The 18,542-nt window shown below is 45.6% G+C and overlaps 1 protein-coding gene across 4 annotated transcripts in view; it reads left to right on the plus strand.

The window, feature by feature from the left end:
* Positions 1 to 18,542, plus strand: part of LOC126259836 (uncharacterized) — a 1,293,238-nt gene that overhangs the window by 1,244,856 nt on the left and 29,840 nt on the right. For 3 of the 4 annotated variants that reach the window (XM_049956888.1, XM_049956887.1, XM_049956885.1), the window contains one exon: positions 2,164 to 2,456. In XM_049956888.1, coding sequence (XP_049812845.1) covers positions 2,226 to 2,456 — 231 coding nt within the window. In that variant the 5' untranslated portion in view covers positions 2,164 to 2,225. The remainder of the gene's footprint in view (positions 1 to 2,163; positions 2,457 to 18,542) is intronic. The other variant, XM_049956886.1, reaches the window with a different exon arrangement.

Consider the following 18,542-nt stretch of genomic DNA (forward strand, 5'->3'; position numbering starts at 1 on the left):
CTCTGGCTACCAAGTATTCGGGCAGATACAACCAGTCTTAGAAGTATGGACTTGTGGTTGCCCTGTGAGTGCCCGTACGCTCCACTGACAGACAAGAGACGTAGCTCTTCCACGAGAACTAGAAAACGCAGTGGCGTGGCGTGACTCTGCACTCTTAGCGGCTGTTCGGCGGTCCGGCTGCGGGCGGCGCCGGGTTCCGGGCAACTGCGCGGCCTTGTCACAAGGCCGGCCGCACCTAGCCTGCCCGCAAAGAACGCGCCGTTTATTCTGGTTTATTTTATTGCTTTGGGGCATAGCCCATTTCAACAAATTTCACATGATGATACAAACAGGACACTGATCTTACGTCATTACAAATTGTAACATATAATTTAATGAGGTAATTAGTCTACAAAGTACATTAGTCTGACTGTACCGTTACAATAAAAACCACAACATTTTAACATAAAATCCAATTTAAAAACATTTGGCAACCATGCCAAAATTTTATCTCGGAAACGGATAAAGATATCAAGAAAAGTTTCATGGTTGTTCGAGATCGGGATGTTAGAAGCCTATCCTAAAAATTTCGCCTTGTTGCTGTGCGTAGCCGTTTGGAATCTTCCGCTCGGTTTTGGTACCCAAAAACCACGTTTTTCGGATTTTCTCAGGAACCGTCCTTGAACTAAAAGGTATCTCCATAACCCCCTTACACGCCGGCGATTCTTCAGGAAAACCTGGAATTATCAATTTCGTAAAATCTCAGGAAATCTGCGTTTTTAACTTAGACTGAAACTGAATTTCATTGAGTTTTATAAATCACCAATTTTAAAATCCTTAATATCTCAAAGTGTGTTAATCATGAATATTAGTCCGTATTAATTATCAGAGTTTAGAAAAACTGCGGTCACCCCCACGCCTACCATAAATTCATCTGGATTTTCTTGACACCATCTTTCTCTGGCTCTGAGCACTATGGGACTAAACATCTATGGTCATCAGTCCCCTAGAACTTAGAACTACTTAAACCTAACTAACCTAAGGACATCACACAACACCCAGCCATCACGAGGCAGAGAAAATCCCTGACCCCGCCGGGAATCGAACCCGGGAACCCGAGCGTGGGAAGCGAGAACGCTACCGCTCGACCACGAGATGCGGGCCATCTTTCTCTCGTCACACCTGGAACTATCAGGAATTTTTTCTCCTTGTCTGAGTAGCCACTCTGCCCTTGCGGCGCCCCGTAGACAACATTTAATGCTAAAAGAACCAACCGATTTGTTCCAATTGCCTAAACAGGAGGGAGTGTGTAATATTGAAACTTCGACCCTGTACTGTAGCATAGTTACAATAAGACGATCCTTCTGTTCGGTATACGAGTCGTCCCTCGCCTAAGGCCTATCCAAAGCACTTGACCGTACCGTTCTATCCCCAACAGAACCCGAGGTATGAGCCCCGAAAAAATCCTGTTTTTCATGTGCTACGTTTTGGAACATGTTAGGTAGTGAATGCTGTCGCACGCGTACCGATGCAGACGAAAGAGCAATGATAAAATGGTGAAAAATTTGACAGTTTCTAAAAACAATGGAAGATGATTTTTTTGGTAGTACGTGCGGAAGATTAAACTGTTGGTGTTCTGCTTTTTTTTATGAAAATATAAAGACTAAAAGATGAAACACAAGATTTGGTACGTAGGACATCCGCAACTGAGTGGCATGATAATTAATTTATTGATATCCGCTTCAGTTGTACTCACATTTATTCAAACCACTACCAGTATGGGCATTTTAAAATCCCATCTTCATGTGTATGAAATTATTATTTTCGGTAACACATAACATGCGTTCTGGCCAGTCAGTGCAAGAACAGCGTTTCCAGACCTCTGAGGTGGCTCTCCATACAGTAGTGGTTGGCATTCCTACCGTGCGGCTGCCCGGTGGCGGACAGTTTCCGCCAAGACGATTTGAGTGCAGCTCTTGCACTGGTAGGTCCGACCGCATGTTATGTGTTACCAAGTACTATAATTTGATACATCTGTGGATGAGATTTAAAAATCCCGAAACCGGTCGTGGTTTGAATAAATATTAGTGCAACTGGAGCGGATGTCCCTAAATTAGTTAAAAGTTAAAGAGACGAAGAGGGTAGACTAGCGTGGAGACTGAAGATTGACATGTGTGTTGGCAGGACTGTGCAGAGCTCTGGTGGTGTCCGCGTGCGTGCTGATCGTTGCCCACCTGCCGGCCGCCATGTCCGCCCCCACGGGCAGCGCGAGGCTGAGCGAGCTGAAGCAGTCCCCGGCGCGGTGGCTGACGCCGTGCGGCGACGCGCAGCCCGACCCCAGCCCCGGCGACCTGGCGGACCAAGGCGACGCCGCCGACGCCGGCGCCTCCGGCCCGCTGGGCCACCTGCAGCTGCAGGTCGGCATCGCCTCCGACAACGCCGCCTCCTTCTTGAAGTCCTTCGTGAGTACCGAGAAGGCATGTTGTGTTCTGCACGTCTCATCCCAGCACTCGCTCTGCCGATGCCGCCGCCGCTGAGTACACCCGCCTCTAGCTCCACTGCACGTTTCGTGTCAACTCCCTCTCCCTCGCGTCCCCGCAGTTCACGCCACACAGTAACACTTGTAGCTGCACATAGACACTTCGACACTGTGCAATTTCCAGTGCAAACCTTCATTTGTTCTCCTCAAACTAGTTTGGACGAATTATCATCACCGTCAGTGGGTTCTCTTTTATTCTGTAATATACGAAATATTGGTTCGTTACCTACTGGAACACATTAATACGAGGGAAGATAGGAAAGTAACGCACAATAATTTTACTACCAATAAGTTGAACACATAACAAAACAAAACAAAAAAAAACACAAATAAACTTCTATCTTTTATCTACTTGTCTACGTAATCACTGACGTTCTCAACACATCGTAGTACCAGTTTCAGTATCTCCTGTTCGTAGAAGTCCGTTTGTTTGGAGTTTAGGCATCTGCGAACTGCCGATTTCACTTCCGCATCTGTCAAAGCGTTGGCCGACCAGTAATTTCTTCAAAAAAATGTTCAAATGTGTGTGAAATCTTATGGCACTTAACTGCTAAGGTCATCAGTCCCTGAGCTTACACACTGCTTAAACTAAATTATCCTAAGGACAAACATACACACCCATGCCCGAGGGAGGACTCGAACCTCCGCCGGGACCAGCCGCACAGTCCATGACTACAGCGCCATAGACCACTCGGCTAATCCTGCGCCGCGTAATTTCTTCGTGGGATCAAACAGACGCAAGTCCGACGGTGCGAGCTCCGGACTGTAGGTGGATGCTGGAGCACCATCTACCCAAATTTCGCCTTATGGTTGTGTATCAGTTTCTCAGGCACCCAGCGAACACCAACTTTATGAAATTTTAGGGTGTCGTGAAAAATATCGCACACCGCACCATACGAAATGTTGAGATCTGCTGCGATAGGGTTCGCAGTTGCAAACGCCGGTCGTTCAAAATTGCTGCCTCAATGGCTCCGGGGTTGCAGCTGTTACCGGTCACCCGGAGCGTGGCAAATCACTAAGGTTCACACGACTCTCTTGGAAGAATGCACACCACCTAGAACAATTACTATAGTCCATACAGTCGTCCCCATACGAGTACACACCACGCCTGTCCTTGCGAATTTCACTTGGTTTATGCCCTTTGGCTCCCAAATATTGAACTACACTTAGCTGCTCTTCACAGGTTGACGACAGTAAAATGCACGCCATTTTTGTTTAGTAGTTCACGCTTGTCTCGCTAGAGCTGCACGTGAAAACAAATTATACTTTGTAGCGCAAACTTCAAACTATATCGTCGTGAAATTTCAACATTCCAGCTGCAATACCGAGGGAGAAAAGAATTATTTTGCGTTACTTTCCGACTTCCCTCATATTAATTTTTTTTAAAATTAGTTTTTGCTAACGTTCACATTTTGTACTTCCTGTTGTGCGTTTATCATACAGCTTGTGAGATGCAACGTGTCTGTAATAATTGAAATTGAACTTCTGTCTTTATGCGATGTCTCGGGCCCCAAATAAAAGACATTTAAACAATCATCGGTACAAGTTACTTTTATTTTTCACAACGCCGCGTTTCAAAGGCTTACACCGCTATGTTCAGGTTGATTAGTGGTTTAGCCGAGTATTTGCTTTTCTTTAACTTCTCTTTTATATTGTAAACCGTCGCAGTTTCAGAATGACAGTCCAACATAGACGAAATAAGAATACGTTACGAAACTAGGAAAACACGGCTGTAATTCGAAGATTCGCTGATATGTAAGCGAGTATACTACGCATTAAACTCAGGTGTTGGCCACAATTTGCACGTGAATTAATGCGTGATGGTATACTCTTTTAAGAATCGTCGAGTCATCACATTACCAACTTTTTTTCACAGTTTCGGAACGTAGACGTTAGAGAAAGTTATAATTTATACTAGCGAACTTATCCCCTTCCTTGTCTTTTCACGGTAGCACTAAAAGTACCTACGCCCGAACGACACATTGGCGTACCAGTGATTTTGGTTACGGGCCGCTGCGGAGAGCTTTTATTAATATTCGGAGAACAACGTTAGGTAACCGAATATCAACTCCAAATTCTAGTGTAACTTGATTGAAGCAGGGCACGGCAGTAAAAGTCACTGGAGTCACGACTTAATCGACAAACGTCATCACAGATTAGCCACTTTGCACGAAATATTTATGAATTGTATACGCAAACCTTCCTCGTGAATAACTCATCGGTTAATGAAAAACGCATCAGAATTCCTTTAGTATGTCTTGGAATATGTAGTAGTAGTAGTAAATTAGAAGTAATAGCAGTAGTAGTTTTATTGATCCGTCAACCCCTTTTACGAGGATACGGGACATGTCTCGGTATTACAATTTAAGAACAACAAAACTAAAGTACTTTACATTTACAGGCTTGTAGGTCTAGTAAGATACGGACGATACCGAAAAGTATTTATTAATGAAAAAAGCTGATGCTACACTATTCATTCATTTCTGACTCTCAGTCACTGCACACACTATGCACACATTGTTTCATAACACTGTTTCGTGCACCGCAACTTCCCATTTTCTCGCCAGAAAACTCAGTCAGCATCCCGCTGCAATGAGTAAGATGTTGAGCTCAGAAAGGGGATTTCTTTGGCAACATATGCTCATGTCACATATGACATGCTGTGTGAGAAACGCACAACAAATCACTTAAATAGTGACATGTTGGAAATATAAAAGGTATAAGATTTTGTATTTAATTTCATCAAAAACTATTCAGAACAACATCAAAAAATTACATGTTCCACACTATATCAGATCTATATTACGTATGTTATTAAATGAAAGAAAATACACTGATGACGGTGAGCATTCGCCGAAACTAATTTGAAGTAACCAAATAAAGAGTTTGCATCAACGTGGGCCCACAAATTCGATATTTTTTACGCCAGACACGAATAAATGAGGATATATTCACTGACATGGGCCAGGCCATAAGCAGTATACCTTTTTTTTTGTTTCTTGCTGCGATTTTGGGGAAAGGGGGATGATATGTTCTTACAAGCTTCTACGAACTCAGGTCACTGGAATCTTAAAATGTTGTTTGACAGTTCGATGGAAACTGGTGCATAGCGCTAGAGTTGATTTCTTTTTTTTTTTTTTTGCCGTGAAATACTTTTAAAAAAGGGTGCATCTCACTTGTTGTCAACCCTGTGTGAGACGCTGTGTCGGCGAGACCGACGTGTCGGGAGTGAGAGATGTGGTCGGGTGCCGGCGAAGTTGTGTTGCAATGCCGGACGGTGAGGCGAGGTGGGGACCAAGGCCGGAGGGAATTCCCTACGGCCTGTCACACCTCCACCAGTCTGTTCCGCCCAGCTGATTGGCTTGCTCCCCTCAGCCTCCCGTTCTAATAACAACCACTGGTTCTCAGTTGAAGCACTACTGTACTTGGACGAATCACAGTGCTCTGACCAGTTCGTTGACAAATATACCTCCTCCATTCCCCATGTCTGCATCTCTGTATGTTGTGTGCAGGCCATTGCACAGTGCACGGCGAAGGGTACTTTCTGCCAATATCAGCCCCTCCTCGTGCTGTATTGCATTCTGAGATGTTTTTGAAATTAATCAGCTTTTGACAGCGAGAGGACTGCACTTACCCGCTGACAGTACAACATTGGCAAAAGCTGTCTCCCGCGGTGCCGGTACTTCCGCTGCGCAAAGTGTTGAGCCTGCCATTTCTCAGATAGGAAAATATTTTGCTTATTTCAGGAAAGAACATCGCAGCTCATTGAAGTTAATAACCGATCGTTGAGACGCTTAGACACCCTGCAGTCATATACCAAACGTACAAGACATGAATTTCAAAAATTTTACGGGGGTTTTTTAGGAGTCGGGAGACAAAAAAGCAACTTTCCATCGCCGCGGAGAGCGGAACGCTTTGATGGCTACCCTCAGCTAGAACTTGAATTTGTATAGGATTGGTGACGCTGACCTGTTGTATGCGGTTTCGTCAACGGGGGCTCAAAGTTCCCGAGTTTCGTAATGTAAGTTTTCCATTCTTCTTGTAAGCTACTCATTTCAGGCATTCGTTCGTTCTACTTCATATCGCGGTGTTGACTCTTGCCTCGGTTACCATGTGAAAGACTGGATGTTTCTTACTAATATTTTTATCGGATGCTATCGAAGTTCTCTCGCCCCTCAGTCTCTTTCCTGCACGTACCCATGACTGGGGATGTTAATCGCTCAGTACATAAAATAAAATACGGGAAAAATTCTTATATACTGCCGTAAACTCCTCCTTTAGAGAGCAGCTTCATCGGCGGGTAATTCCGAGTGATGCTGATTCTACCTCATAAATCATTTATGTACAGTGTTATGCGAACATCAGCAGTTTTCTTAGACTTGCTGAAGGAATGCCCGATGTTACTTTTTTTTCCTCTGGTAGAAGGCATTGAGTTCTGTCACCTTAAGGGGAGTAGGACGCCAAACGGGCCGACTTGGGGCAGGAGAGTCACCACAGGACATTTTAATTTCCACTGTCTATACTTTTACAAATAAATTCATAAAACTTTAACAGCATGACCAGGTAGGATACAGGATTCATACTCATAACAGTGGAAGCTCAAAAACATAACAAAACACTTTTTTTACATGTGAAATTTCATCATTTTTTCACTTGTTACTGGCTGCATTTGTTGCTATGGGTACACTTTTCTTCCTAAGTAAGAGAGATTCTTCGATGAATTTTTCATAGCATACAAACAGTAGTTACAGGTGTATGAAAGTCTAGAATTTTCCAAATCTATTAAAAAACTGTGGAACAAATTGAGATAGTTAACTATAAAACTTGAGTTTTTTCTAAACATGAAGTTTACAATGTAACAGTTGATTCATTTTTCCATAAACTAAATAGCTTCTAGAGTTTCATACACCTGTAACCATGGTTTGTATGCTGTGCAAAAGTCATCGAAGAATCTCTCTTACTTAGGAAGAAAAGTGTACCTATATCAATAAATGCAGCCAGCAGTAAGTGAAAAAATGATGAAATTTCACATGGAAAGAAAATGTGTTTTGTTACGTTTTGGAGCTTCCACTGCTATGAGTATGAATCCTGTATCCTTGCTGGTCATGAAAGTTTTATGAATTTATTTGTAAAAGTATAGACAGTGGAAATTAAAATGTCCTATGGTGCCTCTCCTGCTCCAAGTCGGCCTGTTGACGTCCTACCCCCCTTAAAATATTTTCCGCCTAAACACATATATGGGAAAATATCGTATGACTTCGTCGCATCGCGATTATCTGTGGACTGTAAAATTCGCACTATACCGAACGTCTTACGAATCTGCTCATTCCGTTGCATCCCCAGCCTGAAGATATCGTGTTTGATAAAAGCCACGAGTGGCGTTTTCCGAAGCCGTGTTGCTGTTTTGCCCGTAGTGGTCCCCATCTCAGGAGAGTCGGTTCTGACGTGAAGCGCGTTATATTGGTATCAGCATCAGTGTCGGTGTTGTCGGGGAGAGAGCGGCGGCACCCGACGATGGCGATGACGGGAGCCGTCGGCCCGCGCTGCGGCCGTACGTCGTGGCACCTGCGCGCCGCGGCGGCGACATCAAGGGCCGCGCGTCCTTCCTGCGCTTCCGCCGGAGGTCTGCCGCCCGGCACGCACGCACTCGCGTTTTCTCCCCGCTAGCGCAAACGCAGGCCGCGTGTCTCGATCACGCTCTCGACCACAGTCTCTCTAGTACCACCGTGTCTGCAAAACTTCCCGAGTGCTATAGAGAAATTCTTCGCCACAAGTCACTCGGATAGAGCCACTGGCCGTGGAAGTGTGCTGAACTTGTCGGATCGATCTACGAAGTTGTGTCCTTAATCGCCTCCCATTGCAGGTCGCAAACAGTAGAACTTGTTTTGCGTTATAGCAAAAATTTTTCACTTGCAGGTTTTGTCCCGAGTGTAACTTTTCGAGGGGCGGATACCGGAGTATAATACGTGAGGTGCAAGCTGAGCTATGTGTAGTACAGATAGCAAGCACGTCACGAAGTTCGTAGCCTAAGACAACTAACTCTCTCTTACTTTTATTTAGTTTCCGTGTTTATTGGTTCAAATGGCTCTGAGCACTATGGGACTCAACTGCTGTGGTCATTAGTCCCCTAGAACTTAGAACTAGTTAAACCTAACTAACCTAAGGACATCACAAACATCCATGCCCGAGGCAGGATTCGAACCTGCGACCGTAGCGGTCTCGCGGTTCCAGACTGCAGCGCCTTTAACCGCACGGCCACTTCGGCCGGCTCCGTGTTTATTATCGGGTGGTAATATTAACTGTGAAATAGTGAATCAGAAGTTTGCAATAAAAACAATACCATTTTTATTAATTACCGTCACACGAAAATAAACTAAAATGTTACACACACATGCGAAATCCAAAAATTATACACCTCACTAATACTGATTAATCTCTAGAAATAAAAAAAAATATTTTCTATTTAATATTTCACATTTTGTACCAGATTTTAATTTGTTGCCAAGACTTACTTTTTCATTTAATTAGTGATCGCGATACAGTCTTCTTTAATTAACATTTCGGTTTGTTAATGAACACGGAATTTCAGTAAGAGAATAGAAAATGATGCTAGAAGTGAGATTCGAACTAGCGACTTAAACAGTACAAGAATTCTACGTTGCGTGTGTAGCTACCGAGATTTATGTTAATAAACTCTGTTTTGTACTTAGCGCTGGGAGATTTCCTATCTCCGAAGGCAACATTTTCGAATTTTCTGAGAACTGCGTCGTACTGATCTAGGAAATTTATGGCCGAGCTACTGACCTTCGAATACTATACGTATGAGGGAAACTGAAGAGTGTCAGTCCGCACAGTCCCCTTATAAGATACAGTATATGACGAGAAAAGCAGTGGCTTAGAAAAGAACCTTGTAGCAACCCCCTCCCTCTTTCTTCCCAGTTTAAGCACTTTACAGCACGCTAGTCGTATTCAAATTCGTTCCCCGTTTGCCAACAGCAGAGGACGGTTATCTGCGACCTACTTCTTTGATGAGAAGGCGTTTTCCCAAATTAAACGGTACAGAATTACAGTATTGGTGACAGATTGGAAAAAACTCGACCCGTGCCGAAAGAACGGAATGTCATTTTAAAAGGCGAGGCGCAGAGTCGGCTGCGGGGGACAAGCGCGCGGCAGACGGTTGGCCGGTGGAGGAGCGTCCGCGGGCAGGCCAGGTGTCGGCGGAAGGAAGCGCCATCAGCATGCGCGCCGCGCCGCCCCCGCCTGCCGCCGTCTGCCGCTGCTGCTGCTGCTACTGCTACTGCTGGGCCGGTGGCCGCTGCCGCCAGCGCGCGCTTCTCCTGCCACGCTAATTGTCCACGTGGGCGGCCGCGCCGGCACTCGCTTCCGCCTCGGACCACACCGCGCTGTCTTTGTACCAAACGTCCCTTCCAGTGAAGGCTTCCTCTGGTCTCGGTCGCCGCCCTGTTTAAGACATAGGTGAAGGTCGGCCGGTGTCGGACACGTAAGCTTTTTCGAAATTATATTATTTTCTGAATGTTGCGTCGAAACATTGCTCACACTAAACAGTACTACGATACCTGCTTAGGTAACAGGTCTATAATTTGCGAATAAATAAATAAAATACATTGCTTATAAAATCCGATGTCGTAGGACCATGCATTCTTTGATTTTTTAATATTATTTCCGCCCTTTACATTTTAGTCATTTGAAAGGTTGTCCCAAACATGAAGTTGTAATATGCAAAAAAAAGTCTTTTTTGCTGCGAAAGAAGTTTTAAATGTATCGGAAGTGGTTTTAAACTTGAAATTGTCCGTCGGCTCACCTTGATTGTCAAAGAGTCTGTCGACGTGTTTCTTGCATGTCACTGTTACAAACTCGTGAACTCAACCGTCCTCAGCCTTGAGTCTTCATGCCCTTTCATAAAATCATAGTAGACGTCTCTAGCCGCCTTTATTTTTGTCTGACTGAATCGATACTCATTCGTACGTTAGATTTAAGGACTCATCTTTACTCAAAGGCGGAAGTTGGATGTTTACATTTTTAACTTTGTTTAGTACTGCTTGCTGTTCATTGCTGGAGGTTCTTTATGTTTTCAAGTCATCTGTTTTGTGCAGTACAATCCAAAATTGCCTTGTCCGATACAACTCGAACGTACCGGTGCGGTAAAGGTTCCCATTCTTATTACTTGGTCTAGACATTGTCACAGCTATGTAGCACTAATATCACTTGTCTAAAGAGAAACGTAATATTTTTTTGTTTCAAAGCCGAGTGAGTGATCTTGTTCCTAGCAGCACTTCCTTTTTATTTCTCCTAGTGGCGTGACGTTTCGCTATTGGTAATGCTGGCACTTCATTTGGGTATGCACAGTATTAATGTTCGTCGACCGCCAAAACACTTATACCCAGGTCATCTCCATCTTCCACAGCTCTTCCTGCTTTAGTGATTAACAAGCCTTGTTCATTGAATACACAAGGCAAGGTACAATAATTTAACATTGTCTAGCACTGTCCTTGACCACTGTGTTGCTGTGCCAATGGCTACTGTGAGAATGCACGTCATGAATGATAAAAGCAGTGACTCGTAAATCACCTCGCTGTCAACTACATACTGTCATTCACTCTTGGCCATTCGTCTGTTCCGGCACCTATGAAACAAAATAGCACTAAGAAGATAAAAATTTCTGAATGTTCTTTTCCCAAGTCAGCCCATGCCTGTCTAATAGAAGCTATAAAATTTTCATGGAGCTGATATTCGGTGGTGCTGTTGGGGCGACTGAGAAATGTAGGTCGTTAATATAACACTTGGCGTGGATGCTTTTCATCGTCCTCCTTCGTGAAGAACATTTTGGGAAAGAAATACTATACCGTATTGTACAAACTGATTTCTTACAACACTTCTACCTCTTGGATTCACATTCTCTCAACGTCAGCTCTCTCCCTCCTCATTTCGTCCTCGTTTGACTTTATAACTGAAGCTTTCGAGCGCGACTTGTTTTCTGTGTTCGGTTAGTACGCTTACCGTTCTTGAACGCAACCGTCCCTTGCCATGAGACTTAGCTGACATGTTGCAGCAGCCGTCATTACCCTTGTCTCTGACGAATCGTAAAATTCCAAGTTTCTACATCCATAGCCAGACTCAAGCCACGGCAATTTATTTACTGGCAAGAACCATGCGGAATGCCCTGATTCTTGTTCGATTTGATTAGTATTGGTGTTTCCCGATACATCGCTGCAGATGATTACAACCTACGAAAATAACACCGTTTTGTTCAGCACGCTGATGTTCCCTGTGCACAGTTACGCGATTTTAAACATATTCGAAACCGGAAACTGACTGTCCAACTGTAGATTTGAGAACTGTGCGTCAAATTGTTGTATGGCAGATGTTACATTGGACAGTGGCAAGGCGGAGAACGAGCTATAGTCACGGGCAGCTGCATCAAGTGCCGGCCGTAACTCCATTAGCTGGACCTGGCACTCACTATATCAGATGGTTACGGCCAGCCCATCGTGTTAGTCACAACTTATACCCACCGTTACAACATCAAGTCGACCGCGCCTCTCGTGACCTGTGATCAGCAGTGCACTCCGTTACCCTGGCCAGCGAATTTTCCCCCATATCTGACTGTGTCTTGAAATACGAATGTATGGATACTGCACGTTTCAGTTATTACTAACGTATCGTAATTAGACGATTTTGACAGTTTCAAGTAATGAACCAGACTAGTCTGTTAATGTTACATCATACATACCTTATTTCTTTTTAAAACTGTGTTGGACGGATATTGAAAACAACAGCTGGAGATTTTATCGTCGTTTTCCAAAAATATACACTTAGAATGCACAAGCGAAAACAGTAGCGTAAAAAGACACGTGGTGGTATATTGTATTGTGTATTGAACCGGGGACCTTGAAAAAACGGAGAGGCTTCGTCCCGCCATAGTCCTCAGTGGTTCACAACCCCACAACAGACCACAGCAGTCCACCCGCCCCACCGCCGCCCCACACCGAACCCAGTGGGCCCCTCCGGGAACGTCTCATACCAGACGAGTGTAACCCCAAATGTTTACGTGGTAGAGTAATTATGCTCTACGCGCGCGTGGAGACTGTTTGCGCAGCAATCGCCGACATAGTGTAACTGTGGCGGAGTTAAGGGGAACCAGCCGCATTCGCCGAGGCAGATGGAAAACCGCCTAAAAACCATCGACAGACTGGCTAGCACACCGGACCTCGACACTAATCCGCCGGGCGGATTCGTGCCGGGGACCGGCACGCGTTCCCGCTCGGATAGCAGCACGTTAGAGGTGGTATATTAATTGTCGATAAAAACGCTATTTATCTGAAGATTCGCATCTTACTACAGGGCTAAAGTCGTCTTTTCACAGAAAGTGGATGAAAATTATGTAAACGCATTTTTCAACAAAATGTTGGTTACAAAGATTTATTTTTCGCTTCACAGCGATTCTTCCACCCCTTTTTGCAGTGTAATCTTCCTAAGCTAGAGAGGATGTTTATTGATGGGCAGAAGCAAACGTCGGATGAAAATTTTGGAAAAATGTCGTAACCTTTAAAAACAAATGCCCTGACTACAGAAAGTAATCAAAACTATTTCCACTCATTTTATATCGGAACTCATGCGTACTAGGAACCGAGCCACAAGTAATTTTGAATACAATCAGCAAGATCTGCGTTTCAGATCTTTGTTGGTATGACTGCAGTAAATCGGTTTTCGTTCAAACCTGAAGTTCGCACTTATCTAGTCTTCCCGAGGGAACCATAGACATCGCGCGTCGAAATACCAGACGCCTTGTATGAAACGGTCCTGCTCCTGCTCCTGCTAGAGCACTTGGGAGAAGTGCATTTCCAATAGTTCGCACCCAGTGTACGATGGAGCCGGGCGTGTATTGCGTGTCTATCGTCCAGGCCGATGCACACTTCGCGTTCATCCTGTAGATATGAGAGTGAGTGAGCTCTGTGCACGGAAGTAGACCAGCCTGCATCTTACTGTGTTACAAGAAATCCATCGATATTTGTGTACTTCCCGTTTAGAGACTTAGTCGAAGAATGTAATTCTCCTTCTCTCCCCACCTCTCTCTGTCTCTTTCGTGTACTATTCATACAGTTTTATCCTCTTTGTAATGTTAACGAGGGAATATGTTCATGATTTTAGTATATAAATTTTGCGAGCACTGACTTCATCTCCCTTCTGTCCAACATGTTTAGTTTTTTTAATCATAGTTTCTTTTTGTTAAGCCGTAAAGTACTGTTGGGCGAAACATGTCAGTCATAGATATTTATCCGCGTTTAGTATAACAAATTTTCGAATATTCGCCATTGTGTGTGGTGATAATTCATCCACGTATTTGATATTCCGCTCTGATTTTTCCACTTACAGACGGTGGAGGGCTCAAAATGGCTCTGAGCACTATGGGACTTAACATCTTAGGTCATCAGTCCCCTAGAACTTAGAACTAATTAAACCTAACTAACCTAAGGACATCACACACATCCATGCCCGAGGCAGGATTCAAACCTGCGACCGTAGCAGTCGCGCGGTTCCGGACTGCGCGCCTAGAACCGCGAGACCACCGCGGCCGGCAGACGGTGGAGGCTTATATTGTTCCTTCCTAGGCATCAGCACATATTTCTTATTACTTCGTTGATCTGCAGGCGTACTTTCGCCGCTTGTTGCCTTCGTAGGCTTGGAATTTATGATTCTTGCTCAGTTCTAGAGCATTCAGCTGTCGGCCACCGGCACATCTCATGACCTGTTTCAGCACTAAATTGAATAAAAGTGGAGATATTGTTGTACCCTTCGAAGAAGCCATTCCCAATATTTAGGGATGTAAGGGAAAACCCAGATCTGGTTGGCCGAAACGGGATTTGATCCGTCGTCCTCCCGAATGCGAATCTGGGGTCTTAACCACTAGTGGTTAGCACACTGGACTCGCATTCGGGAGGACGACGGTTCAATCCCGTCTCCGGCCATCCTGATTTAGGTTTTCCGTGATTTCCCTAAATCGCTTCAGGCAAATGCCGGGGTGGATCCTTTGAAAGGGCACGGCTGATTTCCTTCCCTAACCCGAGCTTACGCTCCGTCTCCAATGACCTCGTTGTCGGCGGGACGTTAAACACTAATCTCCTCCTCCTCTTAACCACAGCGCGACTTATTAAAGTTATTAGCGATTCTTGTGTGCACTGTGCTACAACGATCAACATTGTAGAGGTACTTAGCTGGCCGCCGGTTAGGAGTCGAAAGTCAGCTGTGAGGGCGGCGAATGATTCACGGCGGCGCGACGGCCGGCGCTGGCGCGATCGATGTCCTCCGTAGCGGCCGTGAGTCAGCCGCGCGGATATCGGCGGCCAAGGCCGCGCCAGCGCCTCGCCTCGCTTCGGGGAAGCGGGCCCGCGCCTCCGGGAACCGTGGCGCGTAAACACGGGCTGCGCAGCCACGTGGGCCGGAGGCGGCAGTACCTGGCGAAACGCCTGTCGTCTCGGGGCTTCCGGAGGATCTGCGGGCGGGCTCGGCGCACTCTTAGCGCCGTGTGGCGTGCGAGACACATACACCTCCTCCGAAAAGTTTATTGACAGACCCGGACTGACACTATCATGCTAAATAAGGGTCGCTAGCCTTTTTTCGGCCCACGAGACAGGGTTAAAATGTCTCTATTCTATACCACTAATTAACCCCCTGTCGCAATCCAGCTACTGTTAAGAGATTCTCATATACGACCCCTGGATTAGAAAGCGAGCACAGCGCTGTAGCGTCTCCCTTAAGTACCTCCTCCCTAAACGAGGGCCAAATTAAAACGGATAAGGACACAGGCAAGCCGGCCGGAGTGGCCGTGCGGTTCTAGGCGCTACAGTCTGGAACCGCGTGACCGCTACGGTCGCAGGTTCGAATCCTGCCTCTGGCATGGGTGTGTGTGATGTCCTTAGGTTAGTTAGGTTTAAGTAATTCTAAATTCTAGGGGACTGATGACCTCGGAAGTTAAGTCCCATAGCGCTCAGAGCCATTTGAACCATTTGACACAGGCAAAAACACTAGAAGTTTCCACTGTGCCAAATTGAATTTTTTGTCTTCTATAAGACATTACCAACCCCCTTAATTATTTTCAAAACGAAAATAGAAATAAAAACTTAGTCAAGATAGCTATTTTATAGCATTTATTTCGAATACATGTTTCGGCAAACAAAGTTGCCATCTTCGGAACGTAGTCTGCTGGAACAGGTAATAAATGCAATCTTGGATGTCAGAAGTTTTTTACTTCTCTTTAGGGTTCCGTGTCTCAATCTGCACAGACGGAGCCCTTACAGGATCGCCCTGTTGTCCGTCTTTCTGTCGTTCTATTTGTCCGACTGTTAGGAACCCTTTTTCTCAGGAACGGTTACACGTTTCAGTTTCAAATTGTTGTTATATATTGGGCTCTATGGTCCCTTGGCAGTGTAAAAGTATTAAGCTTTTAATTTAATTAAATCAAAAAATACTGCCGTTTATGTCACATAATTTGATATTCGAAAATTCACTCATCAAAACCTATAAGACACCACCTGTTGCCCTGTAATCGTAACATTTGGCAAGAAGCAAAGATTCACAGTACAAATAAAGGAAAAAACCGGAAATCCTTAATTTGAATTATATCACACGAAAAAAATTGTTATTTGTTATCCGACTTCACACTTCATATTAAAACCTTCTCGAAAACCTTGGAGCCGGCCGAAGTGGCCGTGCGGTTAAAGGCGCTGCAGCCTGGAACCGCAAGACCGCTACGGTCGCAGGTTCGAATCCTGCCTCGGGCATGGATGTTTGTGATGTCCTTAGGTTAGTTAGGTTTAATTAGTTCTAAGTTCTAGGGGACTAATGACCTCAGCAGTTGAGTCCCATAGTGCTCAGAGCCATTTGAACCATTTTTGAAAACCTTGGAAATCTCTGGGACCGGTATCATGCCAGTATCAATGTCAATAACAGGCAAAAATTGTCAGTATCCTCTGTTCCCGGAATGAATAGCCTGTTAACATATATAACTAAATTCATACCGAACTCTCAGTGCGCATTCGGGAGGACGACGGTTCAATCCCGTCTCCGGCCATCCTGATTTAGGTTTTCCGTGATTTCCCTAAATCGTTTCAGGCAAATGCCGGGATGGTTCCTTTGAAAGGGCACGGCCGATTTCCTTCCCAATCCTTCCCTAACCCGAGCTTGCGCTCCGTCTCTAATGACCTCGTTGTCGACGGGACGTTAAACACTAACCACCACCACCATCTCAGTGCGCAAGTCTTTCTCGCACCTGGCCAATGTATTTTTCATATTAATCTAGATCTCCCCCATAAATGAAGAACGGCAGGCATAAACAATATACTGTCAAAATCCTGATTCCATGTAACTACCGGCCGAGGTGGCCGAGCGGTTCTAGGCGCCTCCAACCGGAACCGCGCGACTGCTAAGGTGGCAGGTTCGAATCCTACCTCGGGCATGGATGTGTGTGATGTCGTTAGGTTCGTTCTGCTGTATGCCCATCTTTTGCATTCACTCGAAAACTAGTGTGCTATAGCGGCTTTGTCTGCTGTGGTAATTTAGTATTCGCAGTGCAGTTTCTGGATCAGATAGTTTCAGCGCGATTGGTGCAATGTTTTTCCAGTCATACATCAACGCTGCAAGTCCGACTGTTAATTCTGACGTCATGATAGAAGCTAAGGAAGCAGCTTTTCTGTCCCAGACACCCGAGGCGGGGTCGAGAAATCCGCATTATCTACCGTTAATGACTTAGGCCGCTGCACTCTTGCGTTCCATGGTTCAAATGGCTCTGAGCACTATGGGACTCAACTGCTGTGGTCATCAGTCCCCTAGAACGTAGAACTACTTAAACCTAACTAACCTAAGGACATCACACACATTCATGCCCGAGGCAGGATTCGAACCTGCGACCGTAGCAGTCACACGGTTCCGGACTGCGCGCCTAGAACCGCGAGACCACCGCGGCTGGCTTGCGTTCCATGTATAGCACATTATCGGCGATGTTTACAAAGGAGGGCGTAAACACCGATAGGCGGAAGAATTACATTAACACCGTAAACCTGTTATCTTCGTGTCTCGTGAGTTCTGTACATCTATGAAGTCAAAAGCGAGGGTTTGCGCCACTTTAATAACCCAGTAGCGGCCTGTAAAATATTCTAGTGTTACTTTTCCAATATATGAAACTAACGTATCAACTGTTCCAATAATGTACAAGAATGCAGTAGCGTAACGTCTTCGAGGCATGGACGGGAAATCAGAATGAGACGCATGCGAAAAAGACAGCACCAACAAGCACCACCACAACACCAAAGATGACGAACGTCAGACGCTATCGACAGTCGAACATTAGACAACAACAGGGGAGCAGATGTGATGGATTCTTTTACTGTAGTACCACATAGAATCCAAAGATCCGGGTTTCCATTGAAACTGTGTCAAAAAGTTTCTGTCGCTTACGTTCTATCACATCTGGCGATGGTTAGCTGAAAAAACCATTTTGGAATTCTCGTTAATGTATAGGACCCTGGCGGTTCAAAGGTCGGAGAAAAGACCAGAGCGTACCACATGTAATAGTCGGGGCTCGTGGCTGTGTTGTCTGCCGCCGTGGGTGTGTGCAGCCGGCGGCATCTGACGTCAGCCGCACCCACAGCCAGGTGCGCTGTGCCGCATGCAAGCGGCGTTTGCTCTCCTGACTCAGGTCTGGGCAAACGCGCCGCCGTCCGCAACAACTGCCGCTATTGTCTGCTGCTGAGCTGGCCGCTCCGGAAGCTGCTGCTTCACTCGGCCTCACTAAAACGTCTGGCCCTTTCCCACGTACTCTTGGAAGAGCTGTGTGATACTGGATGCCGGTTTGACTGTATAAGTGAACGAGTTTTAAGGGAGTTAAGCCGAGTGATTTGGATAACGCTACCAAATGCACTGCCGGCGGTCGCGGTGACGGTCAGCATGTCGCCTGGACTTTAGGCAGCCCGGAGGACGGCGGGTTCCAGCCTGACGTCAGCTCGCGAGC

The sequence above is a fragment of the Schistocerca nitens genome, chromosome 5 (genome assembly GCF_023898315.1).
Source record: "Schistocerca nitens isolate TAMUIC-IGC-003100 chromosome 5, iqSchNite1.1, whole genome shotgun sequence".
Lineage (NCBI taxonomy): Eukaryota > Metazoa > Arthropoda > Insecta > Orthoptera > Acrididae > Schistocerca > Schistocerca nitens.